Here is a 24,736-nt window from a genome sequence, read left to right as displayed (position 1 = left end):
TCTTTGAGTAGATTAAGGGGAAGGAAAATGGAAGTGGGAGACAGGAAGCATAAGAATGTTCTTTTGGATGTGGACTAATTTAGCCTTGTTCGTGGTTGGAGTCCCCCACTGGCACCCCCATGGGTCCGGGTAGTTTTTCTGGATGTGGGGGCATATAGGGTTCTTTAGGGTGTCCTAGGATAACTCAGGGGTTGAATGGGGACTGTCTTGAGGTGACTTACTGGAAGTTGTTATTGGGTTTGATGAAGCATTCTATCCTTCCCATCCCTCTCCCTGAGGAGAGGACACGCACACACACACACACATACACACACACGTGCGTGCCGCGTGTGCATACAAACACATACGCATATGCTCCTAAAACTAAGACTAGACACAAAAACACACATATATCTAGATAGCTACATATCTCTATGTGTCTATCTATTTATCTGGAGAGATATATATAGATAGAGAGAGATTTTTTCCCACTGCTCATCAACTCAGCCCCCATTTATGCTTAAACATTTGCTCAGGCCCTTCTCTGCACAATATTCAGAGATTATTTTATACTAGATGTGTAAATGTGTGTGTTCCAGTTTTGTAATTTTCATATATATTTCAGACCATACTCATAAGCAATATATCCACTAGGTTGTTAACAGAATAAATATGAGAATGAGGTGTGTGTATATGGATCACTCACATAATTCCACTTTTATCCCCGGCTCGTTCTCTACCACAAGATTGCCAGAATAAAAGACAGATTGCTTCCTCTGCTGCATTCTTGCTAGAATGCGCTAATTGTCTGGATTTATATCTACAAGGTTCTGCCGAGAACCCTTGCCCTTCCCTTGGTCGAGGTGTCCAGGAACTTGGGGCTCCCCCCTATCCTGCTTCACGCGGACTTGGTTCTGGCCAACTGGGCTACTAGGAACCCCGGAAGGTAAGAGCGGGAGAGGGTGTTTGGGATTTGCACAGATTAAAACCAGGTAAGGGAGAGTCTTGACTTTTCCTTCTCTCTGCAGGAAAAATCCAGGCTTTGTCAGCTATTTTGTGATTAGACATGTTCATATTTATTACCTGATTTATGGTGCCAAAGAAGGGGTGTGGGCTTCCCTGGTGGCGCAGTGGTTGGGAGTCCGCCTGCCGATGCAGGGGACACGGGTTCGTGCCCCGGTCCGGGAAGATCCCACGTGCCGCGGAGCGGCTGGGCCCGTGAGCCATGGCCGCTGAGCCTGCGTGTCCAGAGCCTGTGCTCCGCAACGGGAGAGGCCACAACAGTGAGAGGCCCGCGTACCACAAAAAAAAAAAAAAAAAAAAAAAAAAAGGGGTGAACTTGAACACAAGTTCAAAAATCACAGTTCCCAGGAGCTTCCTCTCAACCCACTCTGAACACATTGGGGCAGGTAATTACAAGTATATAAAAGGAGCAAGATCCATTGTCAGCATGGCCACAGGCTAAATGCTCTGGGGCTGATATGTAAATTGAGATCTATCTATCTCCCTCTTGGTGGCTCCGAGGACTATAGGGGAGGAAAACCTTGCCCTTCTTCCCATTGAGGCTGCTTAGCTGGTCTAATAATCAAATTGACATCAGATAGGTGAAGAGGAGAAAAACAAATTTAATTTTGTACGTATTAGAGCCCCGTAAAAATATGAGACTCGAATATGCGACTAAAGCCAGAAGCTTGTACATCTTCTAGATGAGGAAGCAATGCATTTATGAAGAATTGACAAGACCCAGGCTTTGGGGCTTGGGTTAGCTAACTAGGGAAGAAGTAACAAGGTTTGTTTATACAGGCTTCTCAGCCCTGAATTCCTGTCTCTGGTGATAAGGCTGTCTCTCTACTTCCTGACAGGGAGGGCGCCTTCACATGGGAAATTTATTTCCTACTTTCAGGGGTACAAAGAGGTCCGAGTGTCCTTTTGGCACCTGCTGTTTCTCAAGTACCTTTAATTCAAAATAATCAGTACACCTAAGTGGCATATTTGGGGTGGTCTATTCTGCTCCCCTCAGGCCCACGGTCTAGTCACAACCCGTGACATCCAAACTGTGCACGTTGTGTGTGTGTCTGCACGTGCATTTGCACACAAGTGTGCATGCCTGTGTCCACGTGACCCTAGAAGGCATATCAGGTTTGCAAACTGATTTGTTCTTTTCTTTTTCTTTCCTTTTGTCAATAACTGAAATTGGACTAGACCCCTGGAAATCAGGTAAGTTCTCAGAAATCCTTCACTCACTTTAGGATCTTTGCTAATTGTAAAAGCTTACAATAAAACCAACAAGCAAAAAAGAGAAAGCATACCACACTGCATGTATAGTACATAAAACATATAAAAATGCATGAAAAAATAGTAGAAGGAAATGTGCCCCAAATCAACAGCCCAAAAGTTAACAGTAGTTGCCTCTGCTTTGTAGAGATTAAGGGATTAATTTTCTTTACTACATTTTCCAATTTGTACATAATAAAACAAGTAAAATGCAATGTAAGAAGAGCAAAAACAAAACAAAACAAAACAAAACCCCCCAAAACACCAAAACTTCACCAGTTCTCCAATTCTCTGTGATTTTTTGAAGTCTAATGATCTGAGAAGGATCTCTGGTCTCACTCTAACTTCTCTGAAAGGCCAAATTGCTGGCTGTGGCTGCTACAGATACAGAATCCCTTTGAAATATTACATAGACTGGAGCTCGTGGGGCAAGTCTGGTCCAGATGTTCTTAGGCTCCTGTTTCCCCAGGGAGCACAGTTAACCTCTAAGTTGACACTGCCTCTCCGGTCACCAAACCTCAGCTCAATAAAGGGGCTCAGTATAAAAGCTATAGCTCAGAAGATGGAGAGATGAAGCATGAAGACCCCATCTCCCACACTAATGTGACTCTGCTGAAACTACAGGGGTCCCTGACTGAGTTATCTTTTGTGTTTGTTTTTCATGTCTTCTCATGTTTTAGTGGCGGAAGTGACTTATGGAATGAAGTTTTATGTTTTGTAGACTGGATCCACCTCTGGGCTATTTGAATCCATGTGATAACTGATCATTTAAGAATGATCCCTCTATAACAGTCGTCAGCTTTCACTATTATAATACAGAATTTGGGGGGGAAATGACTAATTAGAGAGAGGACTAGCCTGAGCTATGAAACTGTTCTGGACCAGGTCCAGTGACTAACCAGCTGGATGCAACTGGGGAAGCGATTTTGCTTCTTTGGGCCATAGTTTTCTGTCTGTAAAAAAGGAGCATGGAATTAGCTGTTGCCTGTGGTCACTGCAGCATTAAGACACTGTGCTCCTAACAGGAAGGGTGTGATGGGCCCTGGACTGGCCCTGTGAAGAATCAGCCCTACTTGTCCACTCGTGCTTTAGCAGTTCCACAGCAGGGGCGGGGTGGTGGTGGGGGGGATGGTCTGGGACCATCCGGGCCATGCTAGACTTTGGGAGTCCTCAGGTGAACTTGGGCTGGAGCAGATCTGTCTCTTTCCTACCTGAATGTTGCTGGAGGGAAGATGCCCATCCTTGGGCTGCCCTGTGGAGAGGAGAACATCAACCTCTGGTTCCACCTTGGACTAGCAGTTACCTGACTCGAGGCCACCGCTTGGCCGTGCGTACTCACTGTATCCAGACCTTTCTAACCACGTGGTCATGTCCCTCCCAAGGAACTTGGACCCCATTTTCTTATTCCCTGGGGGAGAAAGCCTGCGTGGTTTTATACTGGTGACTGTTTTGGTGGAGAAAGCAGCTGTACCCGGGATTAAGGTATCTTCCCACTCACAGAACTTTTTTTTTTTTTTTTCTAAATGAAAAGTCAGTCTGAGCTTTGCTTCCCACCCAGGCCCCTTCCCTGCAGTGAATTCATCAATATAGGCCTCATCTTACTTGGTTAGTTGAGCAAAGAGATTTAAGTTCTGGCCCACAGAGGTATCTACCTTTCCTCAACTACTGTAAAACACGCAATTGACCGTTTGCCCATCAACAAACAAGCATTGTTCTAGGCAATGGGAGATCTGGGGGAATAAGACAGACATTGCTCTGGCTTCCACAGAGGCTCAGGATCCAGTGGAGGAGGGTGCATCGAGGTAGGGAGTAACATGAAAAAAAGTGCCGTGTTTCATGAAAAGATGTCTAAAACCTAGTTCAGACTTGAGGGGTCGGGCAAAGCTTTCCAAGGGAAATGACAGGTCTGAAAGTTAATACCTGAGTAATGTAAAGGAATTAAGCAGAGAGAGAGACAGACAGAGACAGAGAGAGAGAGATGCTGATGGCTGGAACTACCATGCAAGGGCTCTGAGTGAAAATGAACCATCCTTGAGATTACCTAGCCCTGGGGGTTGTAAACTTGAATTCCTTTAGGGGTCAGGCAGGTCCCAGAAAGGTCAGGTGTCTGCCAGAGAATCCAGGCCCTGCCTGAAGGTACTGAAGTTAGATTTCTGTGCTTCCTCACCCCCTTCCCTGGTAAGCATATTTTGGGTGCCTACTGTACCTACTGTAGGGTGACCAGATTGGTCTACAATTATTATAGCTCCCTCTTGCACTCTCAGAAGTGAAACTATGTGGTCACTTTACTTCTTATCCATGTGTTTAGTCCATAGCAAGATACAGAATAAAATACTGGTCTTCCAAATATAGCTCAGATAAGGTCGAGACTGCTAATGAAGGGGGGTCTGAGCTGAGGGCTCCACAGATTCTGATTTTCTGTAACACAGAGCTCAGGGGTGGGGCCGTCCTGAGTCAAGACGCAGGAGTAGAAAGAACCCTCCTGTGTCATAACTCAGGAAGCAGAAAGGAGGAAAATGACAGAGTGAGACCCCTGAGAGGCACAACAAGTATCAGCCAGTGGAAAGATCCAGAAAGACCTCACCAGGTCCATCTGGGAGGTGACCAGGAAGATTCTCCTTTGAGAAGGACCTCATGGCAAATGTCGTTTAGGCGCACTCCCTGGGGAGCCCTGTCACACAGTCCAGCAGGCAGAGGGCTGCCTTTCCTGGATTCCCCCATCTCTGAGGCTCACTGCATCTCAATGGGCCTTCAGTGAACGCTAATGCATTGTGAGACTGAATCTCATCCCCAGGCCCTCGTTCAGGCAGTGAATGCCCTCTTGCTGCCCAGCCCAGACTCCCTGCTCCAAGCCCTGCAGCGACTGAGGCTCTCCATTCAGGACATCACCAGAGCCTTGGGACAAATGCATGGTAAGGGGCTCCTGAAGGCTGAGGGATCGCTTGCGGGGGAGAAAGGGCCTGGAGGCAGGCAGCATCCATGAGAAGGTACTGCTGTGCTAGCTTTGTTTTAGGTAACGGCCGCTCGTGCTATTGGAAAATGATCTCTCCGTTGGCAGGGATATTCTCCTGGTTTAGTCTTTCTATGTTCTTGTGATTAGGCTAATTTCCTCTCTTCAGCTGTCATGTATCTCTTTGTGTGTTGAGGTCTTGCACGAAGCTTGGGAGGAGGGGAAGGGCACACAACATGGCTTGTACCTGCTTTATCCAGCAGTGACCCTGGAACCGGAGGACATGACTGGCCTTGGCTTCTCCAGCTCTCCTCTGTGGCCAGTGCAGGGATGGGTTACCACAAGTGTGGCCACTTAAGGGGCCAACCCTTCCTGCAACTGGTTACATATTATTCTGGCAACTGCCTTCCTGTCCAATGTCTGAGCAGCTCTTCAACTTCCCCTGGCAGAAGAATCTCAAAAATTTAAGGGGGAAAATGGGCGTGATCTGTTTAACAAGGGAAAAGCAGCTAAGTGTCAGTTTCCCTAAGTCCTTCTCCACTGGAAAACAAAACAGATTCTGGAAAAAGAGAGTGTTTGTAGGAAACAGGACAGGAGGGAGGGAGCCGGAGACCGGATGGTGCTCAGCTTTATGACTTTTCATGAAAAGGATAGATTTCCTGGTCATCCCGGACTCTCCGGGAAAGTCCATCTGAAGTCACAGGGTTATGTATTCTTTCTATTCAATGCCCCTGTTTCACATGTTTGACTCACATCTCCCCATTTCCCTGATTTTTCATTTTAAATTCCTCCCAATCACATCAGTCGGTCTCCTGCCAAACAAGCTCTCCCAGCTTAGTGAGATGGATTTTAGTTTTGCAAGATGCCCTGTGTGTATTACTCAGGATGTGAAGACCACTAGAGGGACGTTGCAGGGTCTTCAGATCGTACGAATAAGCAGAAGTGAGTGGTTTGGAAGGTCACAGGAGGCCCTCCACCGTGTCACGGGGTGTGTCCCAGTAAGGTGGCACAGCCCTGTCTGGCTCTCACATGCTTCCCTAGCACTCATTTTCAAAGGCACTTATTCAGCCCAGGCCAACCCTGATGCTTTCTTGATCATCCTCTGCAGGAGGTCTGATGGCCTGGGCAGGTGATGGGGTGATTTCCCTTGTGTCCCCCAAAGGCAAATTTTCCCACACAGACATCATGTATTTTAAAGGTTTCACTACTAGTCACTGCAGTGAAATAGATGAATGTATCAGCCTGCAGTTTTCAAAAATGGCCACAACAACACCATCCATCCTCAGGGCTCCTGTACCATGTGGCCCGGATATTCCTCTCATCAAAGCCCGTGTCCTGGCTTGTGACGTAGGTGGGCTTCTGACATGCCCGCGATCAGTAGAACTCAGCGGAAGTGACACAGCGTGACTTCCCAGACAAGGCTAGGAAAAGTGATGCAGCAGCTGCCACCCTGTATACTGAGCCACCATGTAAAAAGTCCATCAACTCTGTGGCCACCGTGGCTGTGAATGAGGATGTCAAACCACACAGGGAGGCCAACTGTAGGTGCTCCAATTAGCAACTAGCACAGGGGCGAATAAGCCCTCAGATGAGTCTAAGTTCCCACTTTCCAGGCATCCTCACTCTTCCATCTCCTCAGCTGAGGACCCAACCACTGTGAAGCAGAGACAGACCATCTCCACTGTGTCTCGCCCTAATTCCTGCCCTGAGTCCATGAGCGTAAAACGATGGTTATTCTGTGCCACTGAGTTTGGAGTGGTTTGTTATGCAGCCACAGTAACCAGAAAAGTGAAATTATAAAAATGATAACAGGGCTTCCCTGGTGGCGCAGTGGTTGAGAGTCCGCTTGCCGATGCAGGGGATGTGGGTTCGTGCCCCGGTCCGGGAAGATCCCACATGCCGTGGAGCAGCTGGGCCCGTGAGCTATGGCTGCTGAGCCTGTGCGTCTGGAGCCTGTGCTCCACAACGGGAGAGGCCACGGCAGTGAGAGGCCCTCGTACTGCAAAAAAAAAAAAAGATAACAAACAATAAAAACTGCAAGGTGTAAGGAATCGCACGGATATTTTAGTGATTGATTGTGGTTTATGGTTGTTGAATTTCTTCTGCCTGATAAATAGAGCCCAGCTGCACTGCTTTCCTCCCCCAAATGGAGCTTACCCAACGATTCTTCTTTCTGAGGCAAACTTTAGCACGAATTGTGTGCTCCCTTCCTCTATAAAGCCTCCTTTCCAGGAATTTTCAAAGTCACGCCTAAAGATGTGGTAATTCTGATATTTGAAACTGGTTTCTCTTTCCTTCTTGTTTTTTTTTTTATTATTAGTTTCTGCTTTATAAAAAAGTGAATCAGTCATACATATACATCTGTTCCCACATCCCTTCCCTCCTTCTTGTTTTTTAACCTTTTCTTTCTTTTTCAGTCCTCACAGTGGCTGTCATGTTTTTTTCTGTGCTTGATTTTGTTTTCACCTTGTAATGTTCATTGTCTTTGAAACATCATCTGTAAGCAGGCTTTTGGGACTAGGAGGGAGAAATATTTGTATTCGGTTCTTCCTGGTTCTTTGGAACTCTAAAATTCTGGATCATCTTAAATCATGTTGAACAAGTAAGGACCCGACAACTGAAGTTGGGCTAAAAATGTGCAAAAGAAAAGGTCACAACTTTTTAGGGACAGATTTTTTTTTAGTCCTCTTTGGCTTGGTGCCAAAGTTAGTTCTAATTCTGTCTCCTGTGGCAAACGGGGGTACAGCGGGGCCCTGATTCACTCGGAGCTTGTGAGTATAGGCATTTGGGGCTCCGTGGATCATATGGGGAGGGTCTGGTGTAAAATTCCTCACCAAAGCTGGGACCAGGGCTCCCATCGTACAGAGAAACCACTAAACCAGAGCCCTGGCGAACCTGGATGGGCAAGTGATTTCAGGGACAACTATCTCTGCTGGTCTTCTTTTCTACCTCCTTGGGTTTCTGCTTTCCCTTGCAATATTTGCTTGGTGGTTCCTTGCTGTCTTTTGAGCTCTTTGATTGCCTTTAGGATGTTTTCATATTTATCCAGCTTTTTGTTGTTTTTGTCGGGGAAGGAGAGGTCCAAGTAAAACAACATTCCATGACAGCAAAGGGAAGTCTCTTTCTGGAGTGCTGTTGGCCTCTCTTCCTTTCCCTGTGTTTCCACCATCACTTCCTCTGCACCTATCATCATCTCCTGCCAGCACTCCTGCAGTGGCCTTCTCAATCCTTTCTCTCATCTGTCCTTTACCTAGTCGAATCCATGCTCTTCACAGAAGCCTGAATCAACTTTTAGGAGTGCAGATTGACTGCATCACTTTGACTCTTAAAACCCTCCAGTTGCCCTCCTGGCACAGTCCAATATGGTAACCTCTAGTCACACGTGGCCACTGAACACTTGCTATATGGCTGGTGTGACTGAGGAACTAAATTTTTTATTGTATTTAAATTTAACTAATTGAAATTGAAGTCGAAAAACTGAATCAGTGTCAAATACTTTTCTGTTAGACACAGCTTCATTGTTAGAAAGATTACCTTTCACTTAACTGTTGAAAATTCAGCATCCGAATTAAAATGCACTCTAAGTATAAAATAAATTTTAAATCTATAAGAATATACCAAGGATTTCAAATAATTATTTTTAAAAACCACATTAATAATTTTTATATTGATTACATACTGAAATGATAATATTTTGGATATTTGGAGTTAACTAAAATATAGTATTGATATTAATTTTTCCATTTTTTTTACCTTTTGAAATATGGCTACTAGAAAATTTAAAACTACACGTGTCTATCACATTAGATTTCAACTGAAAGCACTAGTTTATCCATTATTCTAAGGATAAGGCCAAAATCCTTAACCTATTCTGCAAAACCCAAGATGAACTGACCCCAGGCTATTTTAATTTTAATTTATTTCACATCATTTTTCCCTTCACTTATTCTTTCTGACACTAGCTTTTTGTTCCTGAAAAGATCTTTTTCCACTTCAAGGCTTGTGTACGGACTATTCCTTCTGCTTCAGACATTCTTCCTAACTCATCTTCTGCCTACTTAACTCCTGTTTACACTCAGATTTAAGCCCTGGTCTCATCCAGGCATATACAGCTGCTTAAACCCTATCAGCAGTGCTGCCAAACCCAGGAATGGGGCAAGGGATGGAGCAGTGACTGCAACAGGAGAAATAAACAAGACTCCCCAAGGAGAAGGGCTGAGGATTGGCCGAGCTTAAGTGTAAACCAAGGCAGGAGGAGGGGCCAAGGGTATATACATATGTATGATTTCAAAGCTGGTTGAAAAAAGTCATGAGGCCTTTGGCAAAGATCTGTTATTTGGAAGATTGAATCAAGTTCTGCTTGGTTGGCAGATTGATTTTCAAAGTAAATAGGGAACATGGGGAAAGGAAACAATACTTGCTCTGAAACATGTCACATTTAAGGTGATGCTGAGACATTCAGTGGAAATATGTGGCTTTAAAAGTGGGAATTACGGGCTTCTCTGGTGGCGCAGTGGTTGAGAGTCTGCCTGCTGATGCAGGGGACACGGGTTCGTGCCCCGGTCCGGGAAGATCCCACATGCCGTGGAGCAGCTGGGCCCGTGAGCCATGGCCGCTGAGCCTGCGCGTCCGGAGCCTGTGCTCCGCAACGGGAGAGGCCACAACAGTGAGAAGCCCCCATACCAAAAAAAAAAAGGTGGAAGCACCCCAAAAAGACACAGTTTGGTGGTCAGGTCCATCAGATGTATGTTTCCATTATGCACCTACAGCACTTTGTTTTAGGTGTCAGTAATGGAGCACTGACTGCCTTACCTTCCTGAGTGGGATGACCATAATGAACATTAATAATGTCATATGAAAATACTGCAGTGATTCTGGGTCTGTGGGTTTAGTACTGACCCAAAGCAAGGATTTGCTGAGTTTTGTTTTGTTTAAAGGCCACTTCTCAGTATAAAACCTAAATCCCTAACCCTGAAAAGTTGTAAAAGCAAGTTTCCTTAGGTTTTCCAAGCAAAACAAAAATAATGCTTATGGTAAAATGAGATGAGAGTGAACTAATCCAAAGCAGACATTGTATTTTTCTTGAGCGTCACTTAGATTTAAAAGAACAAGATACTTGACCAAAGTGTTTTGTGTTTTTCTGAACAATAACAACAGCCACTTTGGAAGACATCTAGCCCCATCCACTAAGTGCACCTGGGCTTGGCCATCGGGGCAGAAACTGCAGTCCATGGGGCCATTTTTCCACTCCTCTAGGAAGACACAGGGAAGGAAAGGGGGGAGACTTAACTCAGGTGTCTTCTTGGATCTTCTATGCTCCCTGTAGGATAATGACACTGGCTTTCAGGAACTGCTTTTCTTAGTCCAAGTGTACACACATCAGATCCAGAAGCAAGAGTTTTTATGTGGCTCATGTCCTTCACCAGCCCCACGTTAATAGATGTTCTCTACCTGGTTTAGGGAGAGAAATACCTTCCATCAGCCCTGGTAGGGATTCTGAGGCTTTTTTCACACTTTCTATGGATACACCTGCTCCAGTCTTCTTGCTCCTTCTTGTGGCAGAATTCCTAGTCCTCTTCATCGTGCATGCCTTCTTTTGATCCTGCAAAGCCAGGCCAGGAGCTGACATTCTTCCTTTGCTTCCCATAGGGCAGTGCTAAACTCTCAAGTGTGTTTGCTTTCTCCCAATCCCACAGAGTCCCGCTGTACTTGCTTGCTACCTATCTGCAAAGGCTCATTCTTGCCACCCTCAGGATTGTGCCAAGAAGGTCTCTCTTGGCCCTGTGCTGTGCTGCCCTGGGGAAGGGGTGATGTGGGTAAAGTGAAATATCCTTCCTACCCTCTTCAGTGCATCCACTCTTAGATTTTTTTTTTTTTTGCTCCAGTGGTGTTCTGGAACTTTTCACTGGACTCCTGGACTTCCACAAAGGCTGTCTTATCCACGGGTGACTGTCTAAAACAATGTTCTTTGTGGGGAAGATAGTAGAAAACTCTTATTCTGCCATGCAGATGATGTCACTCTTGCATGTCCCTGTTTTCTAATGAGTTAACTGTCTGTGTGTCTGGGATGGGGGTGGAAGGGCCTGTGCTCCTGCGTGCTCATCGTGTGTGTCCCTGATTTGTGAAATGCATGGCTTTCCTTATTTTTGGAAATGTCTTTTATCTTTTACTCATTGCCTTTAATAAGTTTTTGGGTACACTCTGGAGGGTGATCTTTGTTAGTTATCGATTGCAAGTGCTGTGGTTTGTCTCATTCTGCATTTTGAAAGCAGAAGTTCTTAATTTAAATATAGTCACAGTATTTACTTTTGTAACAGTTTATTTTTAGGAAGTCTGGCATAAGATATAATTTCATAATCAGAGGTCATAGATATATTTTTCTACATTTTTTTCTGTAGTTGATGTTGTCTGTCTTTCACCTTTCACCCCTTAATACACATATAATTATTATCTCTATACAGTATGACATAGGAAATAAATTCAATTTCCCTTCTGTGAATAATCACTAATCTACAATATTAACACTGTCTTCCATCAGATTTTATTAAATGATTGGATCTCTTTCCAGGCTCCCTATTCCGTTTCATCGTCTGTTTGTCTTTCCCCACACCAAAACCATCTGTCTTAAATGAACCATAGCTTCATAGTGTTTCTCATTTTCAGGTGGAGAAAATCCCCTTCACCTTGCTTTCTCCAGGGGCACGCGTCCTGTCTTTGACCCTTTGCTTTTCATATAAACTTAGAATCAGCTTGTCAAATCCCAATAAAAAATTCTGTTAAGAATTTTGCTCAAATTGCATTAAATCTGTATATTAATTTGGAGAAAAATTACCTGATTTTGATATTCTATCTGGTCTTCTGTCCTCTGATCAGGGCAGATGCACAGGTGGAGACTAACGTAAAGACATTAATGTGCTCTCCGAATCATGCCTTCATATTGCTGGGTGTTATTCTCTTCCCACATGGCCTGAAATTTATCCAGATAGAAAACTCTTCTTTAAAGAAATAAGAAGACTTGTCAACAGAAAAAAAGAAATCAAGACAATGGAATGATACCACTGAAGTGCAGAAACAAAATAACTTCCAATTTGGCATCACACACCTCGCCAAAATATCTTTCAAATTTGAAATTAAAACAAAGATATTTTCAGGCAAATAAAAACTCTGAAAACTTATTGCCAAAGGACCCACACTAAAATAAATATTCAATTGAGTTCTTTGGGCAAAAGATTCCAGATGTAAACACAGAAATACAGGAGAGAATGAAGAGCAAGAGACGGTAACTATGTGGTTAAATTCAAATGATTATTGACTTTATACAACAGTAGTAATGTAGGTTTAAAATGTATGTAGAAATAAAATAAATGATAACAATAGCACAAAAGGCAAAGGGGTTAAATAGGATAAAGTATTCTACAGACCTTGTATTGATTGGGAAGTGGTAAAAGTACTAATTTTAGTAGATCTATTGAATCAAAGATATCTGTTGTAATCTCAAGAATGACCACTAAAAGAATAGCATTAAGAGGGGGAAAGTTATGATAATAAGGGGGGAAATAAAATAATTTAAAACATTTTTTTCATGAAAGTCAAAAAAGAAGAATAAAAAAAAGAATATGAGACAAAGACAAAATAAATAATAGTGAATATATAACCAAAATATATCAGTAATTACATTAAATACTTGAATATACAATAAAACAAAATAAACAAAACAAAACAAAAAACTCTTCTTTAGATATATTTATTTTCCTAGATATTGATACTGAGTTTTCTTGTCCGTGAACACAGACACATTTTCTTAAATTACTTTGACTTATTTCAAGGTAAGAGATTTAGATATATTCTGCTTTATTCATAGTTACTTTATATTTTTGTTTCTAGCCAATATGGCATCTTCTGATTGAACTAATTCCTGTTTGTTCTTGGTTTATAGAATGAAATTGATATTTAGCATGAACCTTGAATCTAGCACTTTGATAAACACTCTTATTAATTCTAATGATGATCTGTTGATTATCTAGGTTTTCTATGTAGAAATAATGTTATTTGAGAATAACATTGTTTTGTTTTTTCATTTAAATACTTATAACTGGGCTTCCCTGGTGGCGCAGTGGTTGAGAGTCTGCCTGCCAATGCAGGGGACACGGGTTCATGCCACTGTCTGGGAAGATCCTACATGCCGCGGAGCGGCTGGGCCTGTGAACCATGGCCTCTGGGCCTGCGCGTCCGGAGCCTGTGCTCCGCAACGGGAGAGGCCACAACAGTGAGAGGCCCGCGTACCGCCAAAAAAAAAAAAAAAAAAGATGGTGGTTCTTGGGGACTTCCCTGGTGGTCCAGTGGTTAGGACTCTGCACTTTCACTGCCGAGGGCCTGGATTCAGTTCCTGATCAGGGAACTAAGATTCTGCAAGCCATGTGGTACAGCCAAAAAAAAAAAAAAAAAAAAAAATTTTTATCTCACATTTACTGAAATAATCATTTGGCTTTTCCTCCTTAAATATGATAAGTTGGGTAAAACATTAAATTATCTCCAGTCATTACTGCTTCAGCAAAAATTTGTACATAGTACTTAGCATATTTGTGGGAACCGAGCACCAAATGTGAAAGACCCAGAAATAGGGCCCAGAGAAAAGTCCAGCACATGAGCAGGGAGGATGTGACAGCCCTCAGAGGCCCTGGGAAGCCCTGCGGCTGATGGGAGATGTGAGGTACCTGAGCCCAGGGGGCTTCAGAGAAGACAGAGATGGAGGACCAGAGATCAGGTGTGATGGTGGAAAAGGTAAATTGATGGTATAGAGATGCCATTATTTAGGTCTCATCAAAAAGATGTTTCTTGGGCTTCCCTGGTGACGCAGTGGTTGAGAGTCCGCCTGCCGATGCAGGGGACACGGGTTCGAGTCCCGGTCCGGGAAGATCCCACATGCCGTGGAGCGGCTGGGCCTGTGAGCCATGGCCGCTGAGCCTGCGCGTCTGGAGCCTGTGCTCCGCAGTGGGAGAGGCCGCAGCAGTGAGAGGCCCGCGTACCGCAAAAGATGTTTCTTTTTTTCTCCGAAACACGGAGACATAGACAGGAATCTGGATGAGAGAAACATGTCAGCTCCCAGAGGGGCCGCACTGTGAGAAGAAGAGAGAATAAGGTTCAAAAGTGGATGAAAAGAAATTCGGTGCAACTGTGAGGACGTGCTTCTTTACACACACAAGTTAATAAGCTAGTGGGATCAATTATCCCCACGCATGGGCTTAGATTCAAAATGAGCTGCACAGGGACTTCCCTGTGGTCCAGTGGTTAAGACTAGGGGCTTCCAATGCAGAGGCCATGGGTTGGATCCCTGGTTGGGGAACTAAGGTCCCACATGTGGCGCCGTCAAAAGAAAAACCCCCCAAAACAGAAATAACAACACACGCACACCCAACGAGCTGCACGGACTAATGAGTGAGGCTGTGTCCGACCAAGAGTGGCAGAGCCTGAGCACAGGATCCTCCACTCTCTGCCCTTTATTGACGACACAGAAATGCACCCAGGGGTTCAGCGGTCCTCTCTTCTGAAAGCCTTGAGGAGAGCAGATTCTTTCTCTCTGCTTTTCTCCTTTCTGCTTCCCACATTCTTTCATTCTCTCTGTCTGTTTAAAATATTAATTTTTTAAAGATGGCCTTGACCTCTCTTTTTGGTGATTGTTGTTTAAGTGCAGAAGAGGGAAGTAACCACAAATAGAAAAAGGCAGCATTTGGAACCGTTTAACCCTCCCGTCAGCGCCAGTGAGGGGGGCAACAGAAGGGAACATTCCTCCCCCTCCAGCTGCTGTGTTCCCTCCAGGTTTCTGTGCAGATCAGATAGAGGGGGTGCCCTGGGAAGGCAGCAGAGCCCGTGCATATGGAACCAATTGCTTTTTTTGCCTGTAGTAAAGTTCACATTTTGATTGCTCCTCTAGATTATGTAGATCCAGACATATTTTATGCAGTCATCCGGATCTTCTTCTCTGGGTAAGTATAGTTCAACTCTTTTCCTGCATGAGGCATCTGTAGCCTTTCCCAGATTTATGAGGGGGAAAAACAGACAGAAGCTTCCCAGAGGAAGAAACACACCAAGTAACCCTTGCTAACAAAGGAATCACCTGGATCCATTCTTGGATAAAAGAAGTGGGGTACCATTTGCATGACAAATGACACTGAAGGATTGAATAGTTAAGTTTAGAGTAATTGTCCTGAGGCCATCACTTTAGATTCAATGTACTCACCTTTCTTAGAAAACCACTGGATGACAGAGGGGAAAAAAGCCCAGTGTGCCTCCCACAAAACTCGATTATGTATATCCTTTCTCCTGCCTGTTATGCAGGCAGGTGGAGGCACAGGCAGTAGCTTAAAAGCTTCCTTCTAACATTCCTGGAATAGCTACCCCAAAGACATTTTTTCATATTCCTGGTATTCTTCTTTGGTCACCTGGCCTGCAATTTCTCCAGATAGAGAACTCTACTCTTAGATACATGTCTTATTTTAAATACATTTGTCATAACGTGACACATTTTAACGAGATTGCTTTCCTACTCACATTAACTGAGAGAAACTAAGTTTGTTTTTGTTTTAACGGTGAAGAGTGAAAGGTGGAGGTGATGGATGGAAGAGGGGAAAATGTGAAATAGACATCATCTAGAGCTCCATCTTGATAACTAGGAGGTGCCTGAAACGCTGTTGGTAGGAAGAATATGAAGCTGTGTCTGGATGTAGCAAGAGTCATGCCGAATTCCAACATCAACAGATGTATTGATTCATCAGTAGATTTAGTGGTATATTCCATGGGTGCACGAAGGGAGTGACCATGTGTATTAAGTATTTTCTCTAGATTGGGTAGGTCTGTAGTGTGAGACGGTCTCAGGGGAGGCCAGCCTGGGTGGGGAACCCTCCTTGTAGGGGTAGTGAGTGGAAGCAAAGTTGCTAGAGAATAACTTAAGAGTAACAGGTACCTGGTTTACGGGGAAAAGAGGAGGAAAGGGGAAGAGCAAAGGAATGGAACTGAGGGCGTATCTCAGAAGTTAGACCTTCTCATGTACCCTCCACTCTCGAATCCCCGACAAAGGGATTATTCATCCTGTAGAACTCTTCTTGCTCTCTGTATCTTTTGCATGTAGTCAGGGTCGATACAAAGATATGATTGTAAAATAGAGATTCTAGCAAAAAATATTAAGCAAAACATGCAGATAGGCTTTGGTAGGATTAGAGGGGAGAACAAAAGGGCCATTTTCCCAAAACGTTTTAAACAGACTGCGTTTTAGGAAGAACTAATTCTGGAAAATCTCCTTGTGCTTCAGTTTGCTCTCTGAGTTTGGGTTAGTTTCCACTGTTGCATAACAAATTACCACAACTTAGCAAGGCTCATTTATTATCTCACATTCCTGTAGGTCACAAGACTGGGTGAGCTTGGCTTGGTTCTCTGTTTAGGGTCTCAAAAGGTGGAAGTCGGGATCTGCTGGGCTTGAGCTCTTATCTGGAGAATCTAGGGGAGAATTCACTCCCAAACTCATTCAGGTCTTTGGTAGAATCAGCTCTTTGTGGGTTGGGAACTGAGGTCTCTCATTCTTTCCTGGCAGAATCTGCTGTCAGCTTCTAGAAGCCTTCAGTATCCTTTGCAATTCAGCAATGATATTTCCAATCCTTCTGGTAATTCAGATCTCTCAGAGTTCTCCTTCTGTCATCAGCCAGAGAAAACTGCCTGCTTTTAAGGTCTTGTGTGATTAGATTAAACTCCCCTAGATAATCCAGGATAACTGCCTAGGTTAAGGTCTCTCATTAGTGACCTTAATTACACCTGCAAGGTCCCTTCTGCCTTGCCTTATAATATATCATATCGACAGGCATGCTGTCTTATATTAATAGTTCTAGGAGTTAGAATGGGAATCTTGGGACAACATTTTTAAAATTCCATCTATCATAGTTAAATGGATAACAAAGGGTGACTTCATTTTCATTAAGATAAGTTCTGGGGCTTCCCTGGTGGCGCAGTGGTTGAGAGTCCGCCTGCCGATGCGGGGGACGTGGGTTCGTGCCCCGGTCCGGGAAGATCCCGCATGCCACGGAGCGGCTGGGCCCGTGAGCCATGGCCACTGAGCCTGCATGTCCGGAGCCTGTGCTCCGCGACGGGAGAGGCCACTACAGTGAGAGGCCCGCGTACCACAAAAAAAAAAAAAAAATATATATATATATATATATATATATATATATATAAATTCTGGGTCAGTGATGCATTTTATCTGTGATCTACATAAATGCCTCTTTTCTATTTCTGATCCTCAAAATTATTTCCCACATAGCTAAACTAAGTGGCCAGTAGCCAACCCTAAATGTGTTGGTGGCCAAAAACATCTGGATTGTTGAGAGTTCCCAGTAGGGTTGTCTTGAAAAATCTAAATCTGCTCCTGTGTTCTTGATTTGTCTTATGCTTGACTTATTATTTTTGTTGACTTTTTAAAAAACATTTTTATTTAGGAGCATTAAGAAATTCCATCTGTAAATGAAACATAGTCTCTTTATTTCTCACTCACGTCAAATTTGTCAGGGAAGTTAGCCCCTATAGATAAAAGTCATCTCTTTTCCTTTTTTTTTTTTCTGTTTAAACTTCCCCTTTTCTGGGGTTTGCTAGAAATATGCTACAAGAAATGTTAAAAATAAACTTGCCTACAGAGATTTGTAAGGAAAATAATTCCTTTTCTTCACAAATAGCAGTTTGGGCCTGAGAATGCATGGGAGCAATCCTTGGGCTATTCAGAGAAACCCAATTTTTCTTCCTCATGTTAATCTCATCAAGGTGGAGAATATGGGTTTTGAAAGAAGATGCCTTCCTTTTATTTTTTTTAACTTTCATGCTCTTTTTTTCTCTATCATCTTCTTTTAAGCTGACCAGGTCCTTTCAACAAATACACTTGGATTTACATATTCAAGATAGATAATACCTAATTATAGAGTGCTATTTTTTCATTCATTGATTGATCAAATATTTAGCGAGGGCTGACAAAATGCCAGGCACAGTTTTAGGTGCTGGGAATGGAGCAGTAAAAACAGCAACTTCATTTCTGTGGAGCTTACATTTTAATCACGGGAGACAGATAATGAATAAATAAATAGAACAAAGGCAATACCATACTCTATGTGTTACAACAATAAGAGATACAGGAAACTTCAAAGTAGGATAATAGAGCATCATGGAGTGATAGGTGTGGTAGCCAAAGTTCTTATTTATTTATTGTGATCTGCAAATGCCACATTTCTAAAGGATGCTTAAGCAGATATGTGAAGCAGGTGAGGAGGATGAGTAGCAAACCACCCAGGTACCTGCTCTGCCTGAAAGGAACAACATCATCCTGACCCTGGGGTGGGGGCACTTTTGGAGGAAAAGCTGCACCGAGCCCAGCAGTGCTTGCATGGAATCAATGTGGGAGAATGAGAAATACAAGCGATGGGGGGACCAGATCATGTAGAGGCTCGTTGGCTCCTTTTCTGAGTGTGAAGAGCAGCACCGGGAAGTTTTGAGGAGAGTGACATGAGCTGGATGAAGTTGCAAATCGTCACTCTGTCTTCTGAGTGGGCAATAGAATGGACCAAGGAAAGCACCTAAGAAACTCTGACTACAATCCAGGGTGGTGGCCTGGACTAGGGCAGGAGCAGCAGAGGCATTGAGAAACAGTCAGTTCTGGATGTGGATTGAAGTTATCTGCTTGGATTGCACGTAGAATGGAAGAGAATGAGGTCCTTCAGAGAGGACTCTAGGTGTGTGGCCGGATCCATGGAAAGAATGGAGCTGCCGTTTTCCTTTCTCTGAAGGTGGAGACGTGGGAGGGGCAAGTCTGGCAAAAGGAAGGGGGAATCGAGAGGTCAGTTTGGGATGTGTCCCCTCCCATGGAGATGTCTAGTAGGCAGTTGAAGACATGTCTCTGGAATATAGGGCAGAGATCCAGATCCAGGTGCACATTTGTCAATAATCCTACTATAGTTGGCTTTGAAATCCAAGAGACTTAGATGAGATCACTTGGGAAGTGAGAGTCGTGAGAAGCCCAAGGACTGAGTCCTGAGAGTGTCCAGCACTTAGAAGTGGTCATGAAGGGAAGGAACTAGAGAAGGAGACCAAAGTGAGTATATGAGACCATCAACAGGATTACAGAGAAAAATCTGAACCAGTACAGCCATTGTGTTTGGTCCACTTACCACATGATAGTGGTCTGGTCCTCAATATTTCTGCCCTGTAAAATGTTGCTTAGAAATTTTATTGCACCAGTGTCCTGAACTCTGCTGAGTCAGAAGACCTTTGTGGGGTTCACTTGATTCTTCCAGCAGCTTCAGGAAGTAGGTACAAGTCAGGAGAACTGAGACTCAGAGGGTTTGTACAAAGTTACAAAATAATGAAAGGAGGGAGAAGAGGTTAAAATTCACTGTGAATAATATGATAAAATGGCTAATATTTATCAAGTGCTGAATAGTTTTCAGGCACAGAGCAGGTATTATTTTAATTAGTTCTCACAACCCAGTAAGGTAGATACTAATATTACTTGGATGAGGAAACTGAGGCTCCAGGAAGTTAGTTAACTCACCTAAGGCTCAGAGTTACTAAGTATCAAAGCTGAGATTCCATTCCATATCTGCTTAAGATAGAGTGGTCTCTCCTAAGAGCTACAGCAGGTTGTGATCTTAGACTCAGAATCCTCCCTGGTCTCCTCCAACTTGTCCCCTGCCCTGCTGTGCATATGTCATCTCTTTCCACAGTGATATTGCTCCAACTGCAAAGGCCACTACGATATTCATCCAGTAAAACCACAGAATAGGCAACGCAAAACAGCCCCCAAAGAAAACAATAGCATTTCCTACCTCAGGGAAAATGTCATGGATGCGAGTTGAGCAGTCTGTCTGCGGCTTTTGTGTGTGCGGGATGTGGGATGTGTGTGTTTCCCTTCTCTCCAGCAGAATGACTTGTAGAATTACAGGAAGAAGGAGAGACATCAACATAAGCCTGTTATTTAAAACCGTTAACAACAGGGTTCCCGGCAATAAAAGAAAAAGATTCTGTTCTTTAGTAAAAGTAGAAATTTACACGTGGGTGGTCTTGGGAAGTGAAACTAGAAAATGACAAGTTTGGGGGTCAAGTTCTGGTTCCCTCTGTCTCTAACAACATGGTCCTAGAGACTTAGTGCCTTGAGTCTTTATTTCTTTATCTATAAAATGGATTTAAAAATGCCTGCCTTGATCTACTCCAAAGAGGACAAACGAGAAAATGGATGTGAATGTGATATGTAAACTGTAAAGCATCGTAAAGGCAGATGTGGTGTGTTCTCGGCGCTGCTGGCTGTCTCATTGTGGAATCACCCACATACACTCTGTGACTGTTCAAGACCCTATAAAAAGTCAGACGGCGAACTGAGTAAAGTGGCTTGGGGACTCAGGAAGAGGGAGACTCAAGGACAAAAAGATGAAGACATGGAATCAGGGCGACAGAAGAGGAGAGAAAAGAAGAGAGGAGAGAGAAGGAAGGAAAAACCATTTAATCTGAGCCTTAATTCCGGTCCTTCCTCCTGTCCTTGACTGTAGATTCTGGTGACCTGCATGGCTGTATTGTGTTCTCTTTGCTGCTACCCTTATTACTAACACCTGCCATCAACAAACTATCTGATAAAGGCATTCCCATGAAGTTAGGTAGTATTTAGAACTGAAGTTGAATGTGAAAACTGTTATAGCTATAACTTTTAGGGAAGGGAAAAGATGTGTGTGTATATTTGTATGTATTTTTGTGTGTTTGTGTCAGTGTTTGGGGTGTGTGTGTGTGTGTGTGTGCACACGCATGTATTTTCAAAACTCTACTTGTGGAGTTACGGGCATCAAGGTCATCAAGGTGGAGATTAGTAGAGGGAGTGAAGATTGTTCCAGATCCCCTATGTTAATGGTTCCTGTGGATCAGCACTGACGTCATCTTTATAATTGAATTTTTCCAAAAACTATATCATAGGACCAATGCCAGCCATTTCTCTCTAAGTATCTTTTACTTCTCTGGAACAGTCCTTTATATGAGCAAAGAGAAGGGCTGGCCTCTTATGAAGTTGGGTCAAGATAATGCTTAGGTACACATCCTATGAAGATATCCAGCCTCTTGCCCTAAAGTTGCCATTGAAATTGTGTTCACTTTCTTGCTCAATCTCTGTTTCCATATCAGAAAATATACTCTTAACTCCTAGCAGCCACTTCTTCTCTCTGATGTTTACTCTTGCCTAGCTGGAAGGATAACCCAGCAATGCCTGCGGGGTTGTTATATGAAGGTGTCTCCAAAGAGCCACTGCATTACTCCGGCGCGAGCGCTGCTCAGAGCACCGTGCTGCACGCCTTTGATGAATTCTTGGGTGTTTGTCACAGCAAGGAAAGTGGTAAGTCGGATGTTTTTCTTTTTCTTGTTTTTTCCTTAACAGGGAGGAAGAACAGTGGTGTTTTTTTTTTTGTTTTTTTTTTTTTTGCAGTACGCGGGCCTCTCACTGCTGTGGCCTCTCCCATTGCGGAGCACAGGCTCCGGACGCACAGGCTCAGCGGCCATGGCTCACGGGCCCAGCCGCTCCACGGCATGTGGGATCCTCCCGGACCGGGGCACGAACCCGTGTCCCCTGCATCGGCAGGCAGACTCTCAACCACTGCGCCACCAGGGAAGCCCACAGTGCTGTTTTTATCAACTGATATGTCCAAGTGTAAATGAAACTATCAGGAAGTCTATACTTCTCCAGATCAACCAGGAGACTGTGCACCTGCCATCTGTGGCTGTCAAGCCAATTAGTGTCAGAGCTCAGCTGAATATTGGGTTTTATTTCCAAATCTTAAAACATTCCTATATTTCCAGCTGTTCCCTGTAACTTTGTTTGGGTCCTTAGGCAGTAGCTTGCTTCTGTAGAGTGGGGGAGAGATCTGCAGATCCAGGGCTGTGACACTATGTTGCCAAGTCTGGATGCAGCTGGGGATGGGTATGGGCTCCTCCCCCGAAGCCCATTCCGTAAAAATGGTGTGGCCTCAAGCCAAGGCTCTTTAGACCAGAAGAGGGGTTCTGCCATCTTACAAGCTTGAAATGGCTCTTTTCCTTACCTGCCAGCATCAGGCCTCATGTTCAACAGCTGCAAAAAGGTACTTCCTAGTACAGAGTTTTCAAGTTGGATTAAGAAAAAATAAATGACTAGAATTCGGTGTCATGGGGTCCAGTCTCATCCACAAAAGTCTGTTCTATAGAACTATGATCACTTTTCATGGACTTTTGATTTGATGAGCTTAGTAGTTGACGTACCATGCCTAATATGAATCCCATAATGAGTTTCCTGTGTTTCCCATAAATGTCTATTGATTTGATTTTTAAACAATTTGACTTCAAGAGGCTGTTACTAAAACAGTTGATCATTCTTTACCTTCCTGTCCTTAGAAACTCTAACACTTTCCTCTTCCTTAGCGCTCCCTCCAAAACGAAGCACTGAGGAAACAAAATTCAGCAGAGTATTTAGCTCATCAGTTTAAGGGTCCATGCCTTACATTTGTAGATATACCTCATGTGTAACTAGCAAGATATGTTGCCCACATTTGGTAGACGATAACTCTTTATACCTTGGCTGGTAGAGCTACTTCCATCTTAGTTATTTGTGATGGGCTTGCTTCTTTTCCTTCCTCATCTCCAATCTACCTTTGGAGGATTTGACGTCTGTATGCAAAAGAGCCAGCCAAGTCGATTAGACACTATTAGAATGAGCAGTTAGGAGAACAGCAACAGCATTTGCTGTGTTGACGTCTGGAAAGGCAGACAGGCTCTCTTACCTTTGCACGTGGAGCTACAGCATCGTTCTGCCTTGTTTTATGACATTGTCCTGCCCTGTTTCTTTCAGCTGCCTTTCTGCACAGAATGAGGGATTACATGCCTCCTTCCCACAGGGCCTTCATAGAAGAAGTTCACTCCGCTCCTTCCCTGAGGGACCACATCCTGTCCTCTGGAAACAGCCAGCTTCTGACAGCCTATAACCAGTGCGTGGAGGCCCTGGCAGCCCTGCGCAGTTACCACCTCGCCATGGTGACCAAGTACCTCATCACGGCTGCACCCAAAGCAAAGGGCAGGAGGACGAGCCATCTCCCGGGGCCACCTCAGGCCTTAGAAGAGAGGGGCACAGGCGGAACGGCAGTTGTGAGATTCCTGAAGAGTGTCAGGGATAAGACCTTAGAGGCGATCCTCCACCAAAGTGGCTAAGAGACTGCTCTTTTCCCCAGCATTGCAAACCACACAGGTCTCTCCTTATCCCCCTTTCACTGGACAGCAGGTGGGCCTGGAGAATGAGGACCAGGGTTCTGTCTGGAATCATCTGAAAGGGACCTCAGACCTGTTCATGTTCTCGCTCCACAGAACACCATCTTCTCCTCTGTTGAGAGAATTTTCATGGCCAGGAACTTGTCTTTCCCTCCCTGATCACTGGTTAATAGCAAACAGCTCTGGATAGGCCCTCATTCAGAACCCCACGGAGGAGTGAGTGTACCCCTATTCTGTTTGTCAAGTGTTAGAAAACCAGCATACTTTCACAAATCAAATAAAATTGCTTGTGGACAGATCACCTTGCTGAGTTCTCAAAAACAAAAAATTTAAAAATTCCTGCATTCGTTGGTTCACTTACTGACTTATTCAGCCCATACTGAGCCCTGGCTTAGGGGTTACAGCAGGGATTTTAGAGTCCTCTCTCCCCATGTGTGCGGAATTTGGGGGCAGAAGTTTGGAGATGCTCCAGTGGAGACGTGAAGGGAAGAGGAGACTGAAGATAAGACCCTGAAATCACCAGTGTGGAAACGAGAAGTTAATGATATGGGAACGGGTGAGGCTTAGCCACAAGGTTCAGAAATGTGTACTTTCTATTTTGGTTTCTTTCTTTCTTTTTAGAAGAATGATTCTTTCTCCTTACGCTGAAAGTTTGTATTTGTAAAATGAATGAATTGACCCTTTGGAAGTAAATGAGTGAAATGGGAATACATGGGAAATCCACATGTGTTATGTGCAAATAAATGTCGCTTTTTATTGACTTGGTTTATATCTCAAGATCTCACTCCACCTGGCAGTAGAAAACTAGAAAACGTTAATCTTAGGATGAATTCCATTAATTTAGGGTTGCCCTCACTGTGCACACACATGTCCCTGGGCTAGTTCTAAATTCCGGAGGGCTGATCTATATCACAGCATCAGGGAGAGGCACCTGATCATCGGGCAGGTGGGCAAGTTAGCATCTGCTAAGCAGTCCCCCTCCCTACATGGGTAGTGGTCTAATGGAGCCCGCAGCATGCCTCATCCTGTCTAAGCCGGAAAAGATGCTCAGCCCTCAAGGTCCTATCACGCCACCTGGAGAAGCACTGACTTATTCCCACAGCCCCCAGGAATGTTGGGTGACTACCAGACCCGCTCAGAGCATCTGCCCAGAGGTGTAGGCACAATCTCCACTCTTCGATGCAATGGTGGTGGTGGTGGGGGGGTGACAGGGGTTTCTGGACTCTCCTCAATGCCCAGGGCCCT

General features: G+C 44.1%; 1 protein-coding gene across 7 annotated transcripts in view; it reads left to right on the top strand.

The window, feature by feature from the left end:
- The window catches only part of IDO2 (indoleamine 2,3-dioxygenase 2), a 45,011-nt gene extending 20,760 nt beyond the window's left edge, over nt 1-24,251 (top strand). For 2 of the 7 annotated variants that reach the window (XM_082608727.1, XM_082608723.1), the window contains 8 exons: nt 807-925; nt 2,182-2,196; nt 3,636-3,735; nt 5,048-5,165; nt 11,089-11,148; nt 15,135-15,186; nt 21,448-21,596; nt 23,079-24,251. In XM_082608727.1, the coding sequence (XP_082464853.1) occupies nt 807-925; nt 2,182-2,196; nt 3,636-3,735; nt 5,048-5,165; nt 11,089-11,148; nt 15,135-15,186; nt 21,448-21,596; nt 23,079-23,434 (969 nt within the window). In that variant the 3' untranslated portion in view covers nt 23,435-24,251. The remainder of the gene's footprint in view (nt 1-806; nt 926-2,181; nt 2,197-3,635; nt 3,736-5,047; nt 5,166-11,088; nt 11,149-15,134; nt 15,187-21,447; nt 21,597-23,078) is intronic. The other 5 variants (XM_082608729.1, XM_082608726.1, XM_082608724.1 and 2 more) reach the window with 4 other exon arrangements.
- The last annotated feature ends 485 nt before the right edge of the window (nt 24,252-24,736 follow it).

This window comes from Mesoplodon mirus, assembly GCF_964341445.2.
Source record: "Mesoplodon mirus genome assembly, chromosome: 20".
Taxonomy (NCBI): domain Eukaryota; kingdom Metazoa; phylum Chordata; class Mammalia; order Artiodactyla; family Ziphiidae; genus Mesoplodon; species Mesoplodon mirus.
The sequence above is the reverse complement of the archived record's forward strand: the minus strand, read 5'-3'. Positions and strand labels throughout refer to the sequence as shown.